Below are 19,121 nucleotides of genomic sequence, written 5' to 3'. Positions count from 1 at the left end.
TTGTTCATCCATTCACTAGTTGATGGACATTTGGCTGCTCAGTTTGGGGCTTTAACGAAAAAAGCTGCTATGAACATTTGTACATAGGTCTTTGTGTGGACATATACTTTCTTTTCTTTTTGCTAAATGGGGTTGCTGGGTCAAATGGTTGGTTCTTTCTTAATATTCTCTGTTATTCATTCATAATTCTTGCCATCCTATCCCCAATCCCAATTTGTCCCTCCCAACGCTAGATCTTCATCAGTTACTTTCTAAACGACTATACTATAAAATGTCATTTCATATTGTTTCAGTTAGAGGGAAAAAGAAAGAATGAAAGAAAAAAAAAGAAAAAAGGAAAGGAAAGAAGGAAGGAAGAAAGGAAGGAACAGAGAGAAGAAAAGAAATGAAAAGAGAGAATGAGAGAAAAACCTCATTAATCACTCCACAGGCTATTTATGCTAGGTACCCAGAATGTCTTAATATAATAAGCTCCGGGGGTAGGTAGACTCATTGATATGAAGATTTCCAAGCCACTCTGCTACCATTTATAACCTCTTTTATCTTGTCACTCCTGTTAGAGAACCTATTCTACCTCAATGGTCTCTATAAAATAAGTCTGTTGTTTGGCTTTCAAAGTCCCCCCATAATCTCATCTTTGTTTTTCAACTATTAATTTTCATTCTCTGCTCTCGTGGTAGTTTGAGACTACATGTACCCCCAGAAAATCACATTCTTAAAGCTGGTCAGTTCCCGTGGTGTGAACCTATTGTGGATGGGACCTTTTTTTTTTTTTTAAAGATTTATTTATTTATTTAATTTCCCTCCCTCCCCTGGTTGTCTGTTCTTGGTGTCTATTCGCTGCGTCTTGTTTCTTTGTCCGCTTCTGTTGTCGTCAGCGGCACGGGAAGTGTGGGCGGCGCCATTCCTGGGCAGGCTGCTCTTTCTTTTCACGCTGGGCGGCTTTCCTCACGGGCGCACTCCTTGTGCGTGGGGCTCCCCCACGCGGGGGACACCCTTGCGTGGCACGGCACTCCTTGCGCGCATCAGCACTGCGCATGGCCAGCTCCACACGGGTCAAGGAGGCCTGGGGTTTGAACCGCGGACCTCCCATATGGTAGACGGACGCCCTAACCACTGGGCCAAAGTCCATTTCCCGGATAGGACCTTTTGATTAGGTTCCTGCGTTAAGGCAAGGGCCAGGTGGTTCTTAATACTCTTATTACAGTCCTTTATAAATGGGGTGAATATGGAGAGAAAGACAGAAAGAAGATACAGATTCAGAGAGAAAGCCATGGAAGCAGGAGCTGAAAGCAATGAAACCAGAAGAGAAAGGAGAGACCAGCAGATGCCACCATGTGCCTTGCCATGTGACAGAGGAATCCAGGATTGCCAGCAGCCAGTCTTCAGGGAGAAAGCATTGCCTGGTGATGCCTTGATTTGGATCTTTTCACAGCCTCAGAACTGTAAGCTTGTAAACTAATAAATCCCCCTTGTAAAAGTCAACACATTTCTGGTATCTTGCATTCCAACAGCCTAGCACTAAAATGCCCCTCTACTCATTCTAGACAGCCTGAGCTCTGCCACAGAGCAAGTGACAGAGACCATACTCCTGTATGAGCTGTTTCCTCTACCTAATATTCATTCTCCTGTTTCAAACTTGTGGCATCCTTCCTAGTCCAGGTAAAGCTTCATCTCTATCCCTACATTAATCTCCTGTCATTCCTGGAGATTACCTACACCTTCTGCACTCTTCCCTAACGGTTTCAAACTGAGGGTCTTCTTTCTTCAGTGACTATGTGGGCTTCGAGGTTGAGGATTCACACTCTGCTTCATTTGCATTTCTCATCAGTGCACTGCTGCTCAACAGTAAGCAGCTGTTCAAAACATTCATTCATGGATAGGTATTATCATTCTACTATCACAGGTATGCAATGTTTACAAGTTTAGTTTACGGAAAGTTCAGACAGTCCATTGAGATTATGTACCATAACCCCTTCTTCACCTTTAAAAAAATGAACTCTCTTTCCTTGCTCAATTAAGCCAAGACAATGGTTAAATGCTAAACAAGTAACACCTCCTCAAGGGTGTATATTCATGCTACCCCACACCTGTTTTTCCAATCTGTCTTCTTGAAGTACATCTGTAGAATGCTAGCAATTTGCCTGATTCAATGTGGGAGGAAAGGGTATTCAAACCTAGTCTGCCGAAATTATAGCTGCTAAATATAAATCACAGAAAAGAAACACCTAAGGAATGTTGACCATAGGGGTGGAGGGATTGTGGAAGACTCCTTAGGAGGCTTTGATGAGGTAGCTCTTCCATTTTCCTCAAAATCCATTTATTGTAAATTCCAAGCACAAGCGAAGCACTAGAGACTGGCACAGTCATATATAATAAAGCCAAGCTTTACAGATTCACCTGTTGTAATAAAGAAATGACTTACGTTAGATTCAAGTCCGAAGAGATGCTCTGATTCACACCCTTCCTCAGCAAATAACTAAGTGTGGTTTTATTGGCTGGGGCCTGGAAGGGGGACACAGGTGGGCACCTCTATCTTTCGGCAAGAGGATAAGGTTAAAAAGAAGCCTAACACTGTACAAATGTAGCCCTCTGTATGAATATGCATCAGATGGAGTCCCTCCACTCAACTGGGTGTTTACACTGAAGACATCAGCTCAACAGGCCAAAATGCAGATCAATACTACATATCCTCGGAAAGGGCGCTTCAAGCAAAATTGAAAGGATTATTTATTTGGCTCTTCCGTGAAACCACAGCACAACTGCTCCTATAAGACTAACGTGCATCTGCTCATGATAGACTCACCAATGAAGATAAGAAAATCAAGGTTAGGGTTATAAAGACATCAGAAGAAAATAATCTTCAGTGCAAAAATATAAAAATTCTGAGGGGATTTTATCAAAGTTTTGGAAATTATGAATGGTATAGGAATGGTGACTATGAACTTGTTCCCTAAATTCAAAACACCAGAATTGGGGGCTGAAGCATGAAGGGCTCAAGATGTAAATATAAGACAAATGTAACACCTAATTCAAACACATAAAATTCATAACTCCTAAGAAATGAGACAAACTGAATGAAGTCTTCAAAAACCTTTCTAGACATTCATAGATTAATAATGTGTGATTCAGAGGACAGAGAGGACAGCATGCAAAAGTGATAATGTTAAACTCTCCAAAGCAGTAAGCAGGTTTTTTGAATCTCTTTTTATAATAAATGATGTTACAGTTTTCTTCTTTTGGATGCCAGTGTTTTTTGTTTTTTTGGGGTTTCTTTTTTTTTTTTTTTGAAGCACAGCTGTAAATTTTAAAATAAGCTACTTCTAAAAACTCTCAGCATATTGTTTTAGGCCCAAGATATAATTAACTTATGGAAAAGGTTGAGCATGATAGCATCTTAGTGTAAAGCTCCAAAGACAAATAAACTATATCCCAGAAGTACTGGAGAATGAATGTAGTTATAAGGCTGGAAATGGCAGAACACTGGCGATAAGCTGATTCTGACTCTAGCACCCATTCTTGGCTCTAAGTTGTGTGTTCTTGGGCAGGTCACTTCATGGGTTACATGTCTATCTACACTTCTGTCTCCACATCTGCAAAATAAGGGAGGAGGTGGACTAGAAGGCCCCTTTCCAATTCTGACCATCCCAAAAGTGCTATGATTTAATTTAGCACCTTGAGAACAGAATTTCTCTGAAGTAATAAAATTTATTTGGTGGGAGACCAAAAATAATTAAAAATCCAGGGCCTTTACATTTTTAACAGAAAAGTAGTAAATCCTGTACATGACAACATTTATAACAGGAAAGTAATAAATCCAAATGACTTCTCTGTGTGTGTGTATGTGTGTGTGTGTGTCTCTTAGCTGCATATTGCCAGTAGACAATCTGCTAGATTTTTCCTTGGCAGGTTGTCCTGGCATCATTTGGCTGGTACATTACTCTGTGAAAGTCAGGGCCCATTTCCATCTGGCAGCTTCATAAGCACGAAAATCAGAATCTTTAGCAGGTTTTAAAAAACAGAAAAGAAACCCACATGGTCAGACACCAGCACCTGCACTCCTAGAGGAAAGAAGAGCTTTAGCTTCTGAACCACCAACCTTCTGCCTGGCAAAATCCTAGAAGCCTTTCCCAAAGCTGTCACAGAGAGTTTAGATACCTTGCTTGGGGGTCCTAGCTCTTGAGCGCCCCTACCTATTGCTTCTCTCTCTAACCCACAAGAATCCACCAGCACCACGACCCACGCCCCTCCCCTGCTTGAGTTCGTCCCATTCTCAATCAGAACTCATACCCCACGTCCATTCAATTCCCACAAGGCATATATTCCTAATTCCTAATGACAACAACAAGATACTTCATGTTCAGAAGGAACACTGGAATCATCAAAATGAGAAAGTTGCATCTCCACCTGTGTTTACTGCATTATATTTTTATAAAAACTTATCAATGCTTCAATCTCAGATAGCCGAGGTTGATCACACCTCCACAGGCACCAGTTCGGAGATGAAAACAGACATATCAAGGCAGAAGCCAGCAGGAAGCAGGCAGGGGATCACCTGGGAGACAACCACAAACTCACAAGCAGGTGCTATTAACAGAATAACAAGGAGGCACTGGGGGAGGAGATAGGAAATTTGGGGCTGAGCATTTATCCCAAAGAGTTATCTCAAAGAGTCCATTAATTGGTTTTATAGAGAACTTGAGATCAGGTCAGACAACCCCATCCAAGTCCCTGAGAACTATCTACACTGGTCAAGATACTTAGTAAATACTAGCTAATGGCAGTTTAAATTAATGCTTAAACTACTATTCCCATTTCAACAAACTTGAAATTAAGTAAGCTAGCCCCCACCCCCCCAAAAAAAAGACATTGTTTTTCTTTGGATTAAATAGCACAGGAAGGAATTCAGGAGCAGGCTTGGAGCCAGACTGGTTTCGAACCCTGGCTCCCCTACTCACTAGCACGGTGACCTTGGGCAAAACACTCAGGCACTCTGGCCTCAATTTCATCTATAAAATAAAGATAAGAACAGTAGTTCCCTCACAGGGTTGATATGAAGCTAAAATGATTTATTACTTGTAAAGCATTTAAAGCAATACTGTAATTGGCACATAGAAAGCATTAATATATGGTAACTACCAAACACAATGAAATGGACTTTCTCTAAGAACTGCCAAACAAGCCTTGATATGAAGTAACATACCTTAACTTTGGAGTTCTCGATCAAATGCTGAGCCATGGACTTTATCAAAACATCAAAGAAAAACCATGAATACTGAAAGGAAAAAAAAATGACCCTGGTAAGAGAAGCAACTAATAAGAAGGTAGTAAGTTAGGCTCACAATGTTATTGACATGAAACAGGTGTAGCCCTAAAACACCACTGAACCTCTCAGCAAATGATCATCAGACCAAAGAGGGGCTTGGCTGATGCTTTTCTGCTTTCACATTTTCACGTTTTACACATTTTACACTAGGAAATTGGGTGCATACACTCAGCATGGCACAATCCATCAAAAATATCTGCTACTCAAAATCAGATGAGCAATCTTTTTCCATAGTCACTTGGTGATACCTTACAATCTCTAAATCAATGTCTTCCAGCACATTTTAATTTGAATATAATGACTTATTGATAGTCAAGAGCCAGTGGAATTTTGAATATAGTAACATTTTGCAGCTTCTTTTTTAAGACACAGCAGCAAACTTGGTATTGGTGAACTAAATCTGCTTCCCCTTTTCAGAGGTGGTGACAGTCTTTGAGAGCACATAAAAATAGAGTCTATGGAATCTGAATCTTCTCTAATCAATTTCAATTCTGCAGAGACACACTGGCTCTTCCACATACCTTAAGTAGTTTGTTGCTGGTGAGAAAATCTGCAGAAGGCTTGAGAATTGTGGTCATGGATTTGGTCAGTTCTTCATGTACTGTCTTATATTCAGAAGCAACATATGGCTCAGCTTTATAGGCATACTTTGAAGGAAAGGGAAAGATACTTTAATGCACTTGTTCTGGGATGAAACTGGGATGAAAGCTCCAGAGGTTCCAAAGAATGGAGACTGGGGACAGAGGTATAACTTCATCAGTGGGAAAGGAAGGTGTGGGAACAAACAGTGGGAAGAGTGACTGCCATTTGACAGAAAGATGGAAGCTTGTGATGCCTTCAGAGAGCCTGTCAAAGTACATGAATCAACTGACTCAGTCAAATCAGTAGTACTTCAGCCCAAAAAACCCATCTCTATCAAGGACACCAAGGACTATGTCACATGCCTGAAGAACCCAAACTTTATTTTTTAAACTAACATATAACTATAACTCACAAAGGTACCTAAAACTTATTAGAATGGATATACTTTTTAGAACGGTAAATGCCACCATATTTATTGAATGTTTTATACTCACACACACAAACACACACATATATATGGATACATTTATATACAAGAACTTGGGAACAGGGAGTTATTGCTTAATGGATAAAGAGTTTCTGTTTGGTATGATGAAAAAGTTCTGCAAAAAGTGGTGAAGGTTGCACATCATTGTGAATGTACTTAATGCCACTGAATTGTACACTTAAAAATGGTTAAAATGGTAAATTTTAAGTTATTTCTTAACATAATAACAAAAGGGGAAGGGGAAGAGCTTGATGATATTTACCCTAATGATATATCTTGCTGTTCCAGAGTCTTCTAATTGGATTGTTACCAAAGCAAACTTTCCTATCTTGGGAGAAGCAGTTTTATTGGGAATTGTAGATGGTAAACAGAAAAATAAGAGGTGTAGCCAAGGGCAATTCAAAATTCTTCTTTAATCTCTAATGTTACTTGGATCACATTATTTGCAAAACACATTAAAAGAAATGTAGTTGGGAGAATTAAATTTAGTAAATAAATGGATGGTGCCTCTTTCCAGACTTCTCGTTCAAGTTTAAGTACTGGCCATAAGGTAGAGAAGAGAAAGCACAGGTATTAAGTTTCAAGTACATTCCTAAGTAACCAGATTAAAAAAAAAAAAAAAAGTCCTTAGAAGGAGAAATGGAGAGCCACAGATATAACTGCATAGGCCAGTTTACTTTACATACCTTCACATATGACCTCAAGTGGCTTTCCAATCCTTCCTCATGGCACTGGGCGACCACGTGAATAATGACCCTACACACCACAAGAGTGAATACAGCAGTGAATAGTAATGTGAAGGTGGAAACATTTCATCATTAGCACAGTGGTAGCAGAACAACGATGGCGCCATCGGCACCACGGGAAATAAGAATTAGATGTGGCCCTATCTGTGGCCTCAAAAGAAGTTTCTTAAATATAGCTTTCAGCATATACTAACATCCCAGATAGGTGTGATGCTGCTCCAGATGTGAACACACTGAAAGAGAAGTGTGTTCATCTGCCTGCTGATCTTACCGTGTCACATTGACTGCAACCTCCTCCTGGGCTGCCCTGGTGAGGACTCGGAAGAGCTGGTTTAAGATGGTGGGCAAGAAGGCAATCATCACGTGGCCTTCCATTGCATGAAGACTCTACAGACACGGGATGGCAAAGGCCACGTTATCTTTTTAAAAGTAAACCAACTCAAGGTAAGTACTGGTCAGTTTCAAATGAAGATAAACAAACTCAATTTTTTTAAAGAAACTGGAAGCTATGGTGGGTAGAATAATGATGACGCCCCCCCCCCCCCCCCCCCCGCCGCAAAGAGGTCCATATCCAAACTCCCAGAACCTGTGAATATGTTACATGGCAAAGGGAAATCAAGGTTGTTAATTGGCTTAAGATAGGGAGCTTATCCTGGATTACCCAGGTAGGCCCAGTGAAACAGAAAGGTCCTTAAAACTGGGAGAAGGAGGCAGAAGAAGAAAGTCAGAGGGAGCGGTGACTGGGCAGAAGGGTCAGGGGGATGCTGTGCTGCTGACTTTGAAGATGGAGGAAAGGGCCCCTTGATTTCAACCCAGTGAGAGCTGTGTAGGACGTCTGATCTACAGAACTGTAAAATACAAACACGTGTTGTTTTAAGCCACCAAGTTTGCAGTAATTCGTTACAGCAGCAACAGAAGATGAACACAAAGGCTGATCCTAAGGTCATATGGGTCTCTATGCTGGAACGTGACTGGCAAACTAGTAACTCCCCAAATTCTCATTCTACTTTCCTTGCTTAAACCAAACAAAACTCTACCTATTTCTTACATTTCATGCATGTTATGACTTGAATGCTTTTTAACGATTCTCCTTTTTCAAATGTTTCCCCAGAATCACATTCTGGACAAACTCTACCTTACTCTTTCCACTCAGTGACTCCAGGCACCTCCCTAACCTCTACACAGAGCTGGGACTGGTTAGGTGTATTATTTCTTAGTTTATTTATCCACTTAGTATGCATTCGCCAAGATTGTATTATCTCTTACATTCTCAGCTAGAAAGTCACTGAGGATGGAGACCAGAGTCACTACTTCTTATGTGCCCATAATTGTGCTCTGTATCCAGTGAGCACTCAGTAGGGAAATCCTGTGCAAAGTAGGTTTATATGAAGGGGAAAGAAAGTATCTAAAAATTCAGTCTGAGAAAAATATACATGCAGCAAGGACGAAAGCAGCAGTAGTCCTATTTCCAAGTCCACTTTTTGCCACTACTGATAACCACATAGAAGTTATGGATGCCCACACATCTAGGTCAGAGCACTCTTTCAGAGGTTTCCAAGGAGTCAGAATAACACAACCAAACAGAAAACCCAATTGACTCTGATATCATTAAAAAGGGGTCACTAAGAAAGTCATTCTGATACCTTAAGGTATTTTACAAGTTCATTCCCTAAGGCTTGGGCTCCGGATTTGGTTTTCTGGCAGTACTGGAAAAAATTATGTAAATGCTGGTCCTGAAAAATGAAAAAAAAAGAGAGAGAGAGAGAAAAGAAAGCCTGTTAACATATATGCCATGGAGATGGAAGTATTTGCTTTTTGTAGCATGTGTGCTTTTGTTTGTGCAATGGGTCACATAGAAATGACACCTCCAAAAAGACCTTGAAGATCCTCTAGCAAAAGAGGTAAACTATTGAGAAATGTTACTTTTACTAATTATTTACATCAGTACATATGAGCATCTTATATGTACTTGCTTTCTTTAAAAAAAACACCTATAGAGTAGCATATCAAGATTTTGTTTGGCAAAATAAGTGTGCAATATCAATTGTGCAGCAATCACTTAATTTTAACAGAACAGCACATACCTGAGTATATACTGTAGAAACCAGATGAGTTGAGACTTTCAACAGCGGCTTGCCTCCATCTACCCATTTAATTTCTGGACCATAATGCTGAAAAAACATGGAGGGGAAAAAATGTCACAACAGATGAATTATCTTGGCTTCAGAAGTGATGTCGTCTGACAATGAGTGTACTGTTGAGGTGTTGGATGTGCAAAGAGCTTCAGAGACTTGAAAGTTGTGCCTGGTCTATAGCAGGAATATAAATGTTACTGATTTCTGCCAATTTCTTCCCACTCAAGGTTAATGCTCTTCATGTTATGTTTTCTAAATTATCTTTTCTCCCTAGCTGTAGCTGTATGACTTACTATACATGTAAGAGGAAAAGAGCCCTATTTCAGCAGTAATGTAACCAAATTTAAGTTCAGAATTCTGAAAGAGATGATACCAGGTAATGTGAGCAGGACTGTATATATGCTTGGCACAGGCAGAGGCTCAATCATTTGCTGGCATTTCTTTTAACTTCTGAAACCTCAATTTTTCTCATGTTCATATTAGGAATTTATAACCAAAATTTATGCTAGTTCCCTGATTCTGGAATATTTTAACTATTTTTCCATAACTTGGGCCCAAATTTGGCATTATTTAAATGCAGAGAAACATTAAAAGGTCATTCATAATAATGTGAAACAGATCTCATCAAAGTATGTTATAAAAAGAAAGTCTATAAAATTTGAGATGGCTAGAAGAATACAAAATCAACAAAACTACTGGAGAAATCTCAGAGAAATCAGACTTTCAGAGAGGTACCAGAAATGGTTACCATATGGATGAGAGATTTGTTTACTAGACATATATTAAGTTAGAAAAAAATTCCTAAGTTTGCATGACTCATCTTTGTTTGCGCATGGCTGGTTTGCAATAGTAGACTTCTACTTCATCCTGTGTGTCCAAGTCTACTTCTCCCTGGAGGCACCGCTAGTCCAGGGCTCATAAAAGCCCCACCTATAATTCTGAGATTGTGGTAACAGTGATAACTGTTAACTGCCTTCCAAAGACCTAAGCTGACTTGGAAATTAATAATTAAAACCAAAATGTTGGGAGTGGCAAAAATGCTGTGTGCTCTTTTTGTTGTTATTGTTTTTAATGTTTCCCGAAGGAATTGGGATAAACCAATGTTAAAATCTTTATACCCTGCCCATGCCAAGCTCCTGGTAGCCGAGATAGCCAGATGGAAGATTAGCTGACACAGTGATGTGTTGCTCGTTAGTCACCACCCTTCCATCTTTCAGGAGAGGAAGCCAGGAATATCCAACTGTTGAAAACAAAGGAAAAAACCTTCACTCTGAGTGTAGGAAAACTTAGGAAAGAAAACCAATATGACTAAATTGCCTGATCTTTAAGAAGTGTTCATATCAGTCAGAGTAAGACACTGAAAAGGTTTCAAATACAGTCTCAGCAAAACATTGTCTACAATGAACTTTTGCCCTCTTTGGCATTAGGGTTCTGAAAGTACCTTTCATAAAAATTTACATATGCAACAAGCATGGTACCTTCACAAAATTCATGGAAAACCCCCGTAGCAAAAGATGCAAATTCAGAATCAAAATAAAATTTAAGAAACTAGTGTAAGTTATTAAAAGTCGAAGGAAGATGAAATTCCAAACCCTGAGTTTCAATAACATCCTTCTTCTTCGTGCTTCCTTTACTAGAATTATCACAGCTGACATGGAAGAATGTGAACAACAAGTGGTGCTTTTCATGTAGCTGGGTGGGCAATTCTATTTTAATCTGCAAGAAAGACAAAATAACAATCCTTCTAATACTCCAAAACAATTAACAAAAATTCTCTTGGTGAAAGCAGCAACACAACGTATCACCCGATGCACAAACGTGCATTTGTTCTCCAGAGCGATGTTAACATTTGCATTCAGAGACATCTGAGACTGTAAATGGTGCCAAAGAAGAAATGGATTCTTGACTTTCTAATGAGCAACAGGAGGAGGGCTGATAGGTATTTCAACTCCAGAAAGCCCTGGGAGGCACACAACAGAAACCACCACACTAAGTTAGCACAGCCATGGCACTACCAAAAACCAGGGTAGAGAGTTTAAAAGTATGAGTCACATAGTATTTTCAGTGAACTGTATTCTAATTCTACATAAGCCAAATGCAATGGTAAGAAAGGAAAATTCTCAGGCTAACAAACATAAACTTATTAAAGTATGAATTTGAAGAGAAATAGACCAGAATGTTAATTATGGTAGTAATGGTGGGATTTTGACTTTTTCCCTATATTATTTGTAATTTCCAAGTTTCTCTTTTAGCAAACTTTTCGTCTTTTTTTAAAAAAGATACATAGATCACACAACATGTTACATTAAAAAATACAAGAGTTTCCTATATACTCCACTCCTCACACACCGCCCCCCCCAACTCCTCCTACATCAACAACCTCTTTCATCAATATGGCACATTCATTGCATTTTGTGAATATATTTTGGAGCACTGCTACATCGCATGGATTATAGTTTACATTGTAGTTCACACTCTCCCCAAGTCCATTCAGTGGGTCATGGCAGAATATATAATGTCCTGCATCTGTCCCTGCAATATAATTCAGGACAACTCACACCTCTTCTTCCCTCTCCTTGCCCTCAGCAACTCCCATGGCCAAGTTTCTAATACAAACATTACCTTTATAATGAGAAAAAAAAGTATGAAATAAATACTTCAATATTTATTTCTATCACTGTAATTTCAGTATAATATATTGCAGCTTCTCTTGAACTTTCCTTTACTGGCAAATAACTTGGAGTCATCCTTAAAACTGGTTAAATTGGGGTTTTCCTTGAAAGCATCACTTACCTCATCATAAAATTCTGGGTTTTGGTGATGGTGTAAAACCGCCGCAAAGGCGCTTCTCGTGAACACTGGCCCGCCAGGTCTGCCGTAAATGCACTAAAGTAAGAGTTCGCAAGGGGGAACACCAGGAGCCAATTAATGGCATAAGAAATCAAACTCATGTGTATTGTAAAGGAAGAGACACTCCAGAGAACAAACTTAATAAACCACCTCTGACAGTTTTCTTCTGCACAGAGACTGCAGGCCTGCAAGCCCCTTACAGTTGGGTTCAATTCAAGCTCATCTGCAAGCCTTGCCACCAGCTCCCCTTCCCTTTCCTCATGCCTAGCTCTGGTGACCGCTGTTCCTGGTCACACCTGCCTGATGGCCTTGTGCACCGAGCAAACACTCATCCTTCAACAGCTGCCTCATCATCAGGCCAGGAAAAAGAAATTGCCTCCTTCCTCACTATTGTTTCATATACCAGTTCTATTATAATTATTTAGTTTTGTCCAAATAAATATTTCATCGCCTTCTGTGTACTAGGAAATTATTACATTGCACTTTCTCCATGACTGCCTTTTCCTACTCAATGGAGAATTCCTTGAGAGCAGAAACTGTATTTTATTCTTCTTTGCATCTCTGCACCCATACCTTCTTTGAAAGTCATTTCAATATTGTTATAATAAAGAACATGGGCTCTGGAGCCAATCTGCCTGGGTTTGAAATCCCATTCCACTATGTTAACTAACAATTTGTCTAAATTCTATGCATTGGTCTCCTAATCTAAAAAATGTAGATAATAATTGTACCTAACTAAAAAAATATATATATTGTTACAAGAATTAAGTGAGTTTTAGTGGACACAATGTACAAAGAGCAGTGCCTGGAATATAATACACATTTAATAAATGTCACCAATACTCTACTAATTTTGTTATTACTATAATATAATGAACATTTAATAAAGGACCTCTATTGTTAATCTATTATTATTATCAATATTACTAATATCATAATTCCTAACATCTGTCAATGCCTAGCTCACAGTAGGTGAAAAATAAATGTTTACTGAATTGAATATGAATAAGAAACCTTACTCCACATTTAAATACAACACATGATCCTGGACAGATCAAATAATGAAGGAGAAAGGGCTCCAAAAGATGTTACTGAGACGTGAAAAAACTGAAATATAAATTGGAGCTTTATAGCAACATTAAATTTCTTGAACTTGATAACTGTACTTAAGATGGTTACAAAAGTGAATATCCTAATGTTCAGAAAATGTTCAGAAAACAGATAAATAGATATGCAGCAAAATATTAGAAGTGGAGAAACTGGGTATCAGCGGGGGGTATACTGGAGTTTACCCATTGTATTAGGATGCAAAACTTAATGGGTTTTGTATTATTTTTATGGCTGTCTGGTAAGTTTGATATTATTTCAAAATAAAAAGTGAAAAACCTTTTTTTAAATTTAAAATAGAAACCTTCATCCCGAAAGAGTATAATAAGAAAGAAATAAGTCAATGAGAAGCAACAACTTAATTATTCCATATTCTGTAAGGTTCACCATGTGTGATTATACACTGTAATCTCATACATTTTGAGGGTTTGTGTCAATTAAAATGTGCTAAATTCCTTTAGTTGTGCACTATCATGGAATTCCCATTTTAAAATGGAAAAAATCAAGGTATGCATGTGAACATACATTTTAAAAAAAACAAACCTTGAGAGGCTGAGAGTCTTCTTCATCTGAATCTTTGAATTCAATGCAAACAGCAATATTTCTAGCCTGTAGCCACATTTAGTGTCAAAAAAAGATGAACACAAAAAGTCAGAACACATAAATATTAATAAAAAACAAAGCAAGTCAAATCAGACAAGTTTGAGATCAAAACTGAAATCTCAATCTTTGCACTCACCTTGGCAAAGGACTTTTGACTGTCATATTTCAAGTACTTAGGATAAACATAAAGGTGATTGTTGTAGATGGTGTAAGGCTGAGTGTGTTTTGGGAGGCAGGGCACAAACTCCTCTACTTCAAATGTGACTGGCGTTTTAGTACAGGTTTCAAATTGCTTCATGGGAATGTATGATGAATTAACATAATCTGAAAAGATATTTAAAACAACCAAATTGGAATAAAAACCAACCAAACAAAATTTTGTCTGTTTATCACATAGAACTTACACTTACTAGGGAAGTCTGAGGAAACATTATCAATTGTAATGTCTAGATTGCCTAAAATCACAGGGAGTTTAGCCATCTTCTCAGGTCTACAAACAGAAGAAGAGAAAGTCAAACAATGGTAAGTTATGTTAGTTCTAGAACCTGAATTCCAGAGCGGCATTTCCAAGCAAAATTTAATGCAAGCCACAAAAGTTATTTAAAATTTTCTAGTAACCACATTTTTTAAAAAGTAAAAATATGTAAAAGTATTTTAATATTTTATCTAGCCCAATATGTCAAAAACACTATCATTTCAATATTTAGTCGGTATAAAAATACTATTTCTAAGTCTTCAAAATCAGATGTATATTTTTCACTGACAGCATTCTTTAATTTGGACTTGCTATATTTTTACTGCTCAGTAGCCAGGTGTGGCTAGTTTCTACTGTGTGGACAGCACAGGTCTAGAAATATCAGCAAGAAGGTTAGAGTTAAATAAAGTATTCCAGAACCACTCCTTCCTCACCATAAATATTTGGCTCATTTAGAATAATCAAATTTCAGAATTAGAGGGCATCTTGGATCCCAGTGTCTGACAAATCAATGGGTACAAGGTAGGTGCTCAAGGAATACTTGTTTGCATTTGGTCTGACCTCAGCGGAATTCAAGAATCTCCTTTCTGATATGCCTTACAAGCACTGCATACCTCAATCCTTCCTGACAAGGAAACATTCAACATAGGCATTCCATCTCCAAATTGCTCTTCATCATCATTTGGTGAAGTGTGCTTCCCTGAAACTTTCATTCATCAAAAGGCTTAGCTATATCTCCCTATGCAACACCTTTCAGCCATCTAAACACAATCACCATGGCTTTCTGAAGCCCTCTGTGCTCAGCTTTTTTGTGCCTTCTTCCATGCCATCTCTCCTAGGAAAATGCCTCCATTTACATCATGGAGCCCAGCACTGCACAGGCCAAGCCCAGGATGGTCTGACAGCTTAAGGTACAGCAGCCGTGTGGTTTTGAACAACACACCCGTCTACTAAGGCAGCCAAGACGTTATTGGTTTTGGGTAGCCACATCATCCTAGTGTTCTATATTAAATTAACAGTCACCTAAAACTACTAAATCATTTTCCACACACTTTATCACAATGCACCATTCTATATTTATACAATTATGTTTGGGGGCCTAAAATACAGGATTTTATTTTTACCTTCTTGAAATTTCATCCTTTTATATTTAGCCATTTCTAGTTTGTCAAAACCTTTCAAAATCTAGATTCTAACATCTAATGCATTAGATATTTCTAATAGCTTGATGTCATGAAGATATTTAATCAGCAAGTTACATTCCCATAAATGTCACTGATGAAGATATTGCACCGGATATTGCCAAGAACAGGCTCCTTCTCAAACCAGTAGAGACCCATCTTCTGACTGAAACTAGCCCATTAATCACTCTTGCTTGCATCTGGCTACTCAAGCAGCTGAACAACTGTCCTCCCTGCACACAGCATTCCTGGTATATTTACTCTATCATAGGCTGTAATCTTCTACTGTCCTAGTTTAGTAACCCAGATAAAAAGAGAGAAGAAATGTGGTTAGGATGACTAGTTAGACAAGACATAACTTATTCCTAGAAAACAAAATGGTGGTTTTTCACAAGCCATCTGTTAAAATTTTTCATTTAGAATGTTGCCAAAGACCATCAAAGATCACTGGCCCATAGAGTCCGTTTTTGAAAAGTTCCTAGCCCTAGTTTGAAAGATTCCTCAGACATTAGTGTTATCTATTAAACAGTCTCACATATAACTTCCCAGAATATTTTGGGATATTGTTCATCTGAATCAAGATTTCCACAGAAATCTAAATTCTTGCTTCCTCATGACTAATGACTATGTTGACTATGTCTACTTAGACAGGGGTTCTTAACTAGGTATCCTGAGCTTGAATTGAAATTATTATTGTGGACATGTGTTGGTGCAGGTGTGATATATTTATTAAATAATACACAATATGGTCTGGACTTAGTAAGGGGTCTGTGGTTTTCACCTGACTAGCAAAGGAGTCCATGGAACAAAAATGGTTAAGAACCCCTGATCTAGACCCATCACAAGCTAGAAGTTGCAGAATCACTTCTTCCCCCCTTATCTTTTGTTCATAATTCAGTTTAAATTAGCAATTCCAATTATAGTTTCCTCAAGGTTCTGAGAGATGAAACTGCCAGGAAAGCAAGATGATAATTTTTTTTTACACATTTTAAATTTCTGGCCAGCCTCAACCCATTCAGATGGTTGAGTGAGCTCCACTCCCTGAACAGAAACTTTGAATAACCATCAAGAACTGGCAGAAACAAATTTATCAAAACTCCAGAAAAAGTTAAAGGGCTGCAGTAACAGGAGTACCAAATCAAGGAAAAGGCTACTTAAAGTGGCAGGATCTTATGGCACCCTGGTTGACCATTCCTGTCTTGAACTTGCTAACTACACCTAAGATGGTTACATAAGTGAACAACCTTGTTCTTAGGAAATGTACACGGCAGCGCTAAGTACTCAAGGAACATGATATAAACAACCTACACTCAAGGGTTCAGAAAATGGTTGATAAAAATACAGATACATAGACAGATAAGATTGATAGATGGATAGACTGTTATGGCAATTGTGGCAAATGTTAAAGATGGTTGATCTAGGTATCTGGGATGTAGGGATATGCTGGAGTTCTCTGTGTGGGGTTTGGAATTTTTTTTTTTAACTGTCCTGTAGGTTTGACAGTATTTCAAAATAAAAAGTTAAAAAATTGAAATTAAAATTGGAAAAAAAAAAAAAAAAGATTTCTGGCCAAAAGATGTCCAGGTACAGTCCAGTCTTACCCATCGATTTGCCTCTGTACACATCATGCGGAATGTGTCATAAACATAATAACCTTTCCTTCTAGTAGAAGGAGGGTCAGCAGTACTCTTCAACAATCACTTTCTGAGAACTTCTCCCCACCTAGCATGCACTGTACTCCCACAATGATATTTGTTCTTCAGGGGCATCTACCCTCATTCGCATATATATTCTTGAAACAGAGTACCTTGCTATACTTTTCTATCATAAACATTTTATTTGAGCAATTTTACAACACAATGATCCAGATCTGAATCTATTCTACAAAATCTGAGAGACACCTATGCAGTTGTATTTACTTCCTTGAGGCAGAAATAGCCTGATTTTTACAAATAATACCTTTATACGTATGTACTCAAGAGTAATGAATTTCACCTCTTTCATCTATGAAAGAATAGGTACCTTCTGCACCATTTTTTAAAAATCACTCTGACACCATCCACAATACAGAATATTTAAATCCACTGAGAAAGAAATGAGAAGAACAGATTAGTGTTTGCAGTGAGGGAAATCACCCTAAGATGTATTTTCATTAATTCTCCACCACATACTAAGAGGCAGAGGCTGTTATTATCTACCCTTTTAAAAGAATAAGAGGCAAACTTCCGGGGAGAATGGCAGACTAGGGAGCTCGAGGACTCAGTTTGTCCACCAAAACAACTATTAATCAGCCAGGAATTATATGAAACAACTATTTTGAAACTCCAGAGGCCAGAGGAAAAGGCTGATAAAGAACTGTAAATGGCTGTCTTTGCGCAGTGTGCACTGGCACCCATCCCCACTCTCGAGGTAAGTCGCTGCGGTGTCCACTCCCTGGCGAGCTGCTGATGACAGAAAGGGATGTAAACATCCTCTTCCCTAAGAACAGGGTGGGCACAGCTGATCACAGCTCAAAGCTTTTTAAAGTGAGTCTGGATCGCTGGATCCCGTCTCTGAAGGCAGCTATTCTTTCAACCTGCCCCGGACAAAGGCTGCAGCAGCCACTGTTTCAACATTGCCAGACAGGGGCAGAAGTGGTGGAGATTTAAAGGCTCAGCGCTTCCTCAGGGTGGTGGAGGGCAGTTAGCCAAAGGGCTGCCTTTTTTGGGCAGGCCAGGAGAGCTCAGCTTTGGGGGGCAACCTCTTCCATAGTGACTTTGGAGCTAGTCTGAGCCCCCTTCGTGGGTCCTGGTCCTGTTCTGGCTAGGAAAGTGCTCCCCAGGGTGACTGTCCTCTCAGAACCTGCCTTCCAGGCAAAAGGAGCATGAGACAATGAAAGGAATGTAAAAAACTGTAAAAATGGACAGTCAGGAACAAAAGCCCACTGGCTTCAAACACCAAGAAGGTGGGGATTTGTCCCCTGGGAAACAAGAATGGACAACCCAACTCCTGTAAACAGGGGAACTCCAAAACAACTAATAAGCAAAGGCTAAGGACAAGATAGAGGACCAGAACGTCAGGGAAAGTTCAGCAAACTGCATTTGCCCTGGGCGGACCTTCCTGATAAGAGTGCTGAAGGTCAAGAAAATCTCTGACTTAATCATCAGTTGGTGACAAAACCAAGAAACAGACATCCCAGGAATAAATCCCAGGGCTAACATTTTAAAATATCAAAATGTGTAGTATGCACGAAAAGAATACAAGACAAAGAAACATGAAATGACAGCCCATCTAAAGGAAGAGGATAAAAATACAGAAAATACCAACAAGGAAGAATGTGGACATACCAAATAAAGCCTTTTAAAAAATGATCTTAAAAATGCTCAAGGAGATTAAGTAAATTACAGAGACAGAACCAAAGTATATCAGGAAAACAATGAATGAACAATATGAGAGAACAAAGTAAAGAAAAGAAATTTTTAAAAGGAGCCAAACAGAACTACTGGACTTGAAGACCACCACAGTTGAAGTGAAAATTGTCCAGGAGGGTTTCAAGAGCAGAATGGAGCTGGCAGAGGAAAGGATCAGTGAATTTGAAGACAGGACATTTGAAATGAGTCAGGCTGAGGAGCAGAAAGAAAAATGAAATA

General features: G+C 38.9%; 1 protein-coding gene across 17 annotated transcripts in view; it reads right to left on the bottom strand.

Moving 5' to 3' along the window:
* Nucleotides 1–19,121, bottom strand: part of DOCK9 (dedicator of cytokinesis 9) — a 370,241-nt gene that overhangs the window by 78,508 nt on the left and 272,612 nt on the right. For all 17 annotated transcript variants that reach the window (XM_058276466.2, XM_058276467.2, XM_058276470.2 and 14 more), the window contains 12 exons: nt 14,247–14,326; nt 13,973–14,160; nt 13,777–13,842; nt 12,070–12,162; nt 10,869–10,992; nt 10,395–10,516; nt 9,226–9,312; nt 8,785–8,874; nt 7,413–7,528; nt 7,082–7,151; nt 5,848–5,973; nt 5,204–5,275 (listed from right to left, as the gene is read on the bottom strand). In XM_058276466.2, the coding sequence (XP_058132449.1) occupies nt 5,204–5,275; nt 5,848–5,973; nt 7,082–7,151; nt 7,413–7,528; nt 8,785–8,874; nt 9,226–9,312; nt 10,395–10,516; nt 10,869–10,992; nt 12,070–12,162; nt 13,777–13,842; nt 13,973–14,160; nt 14,247–14,326 (1,234 nt within the window). The remainder of the gene's footprint in view (nt 1–5,203; nt 5,276–5,847; nt 5,974–7,081; nt 7,152–7,412; nt 7,529–8,784; nt 8,875–9,225; nt 9,313–10,394; nt 10,517–10,868; nt 10,993–12,069; nt 12,163–13,776; nt 13,843–13,972; nt 14,161–14,246; nt 14,327–19,121) is intronic.

The sequence above is a fragment of the Dasypus novemcinctus genome, chromosome 15 (assembly GCF_030445035.2).
Source record: "Dasypus novemcinctus isolate mDasNov1 chromosome 15, mDasNov1.1.hap2, whole genome shotgun sequence".
Taxonomy (NCBI): domain Eukaryota; kingdom Metazoa; phylum Chordata; class Mammalia; order Cingulata; family Dasypodidae; genus Dasypus; species Dasypus novemcinctus.
The sequence above is the reverse complement of the archived record's forward strand: the minus strand, read 5'-3'. Positions and strand labels throughout refer to the sequence as shown.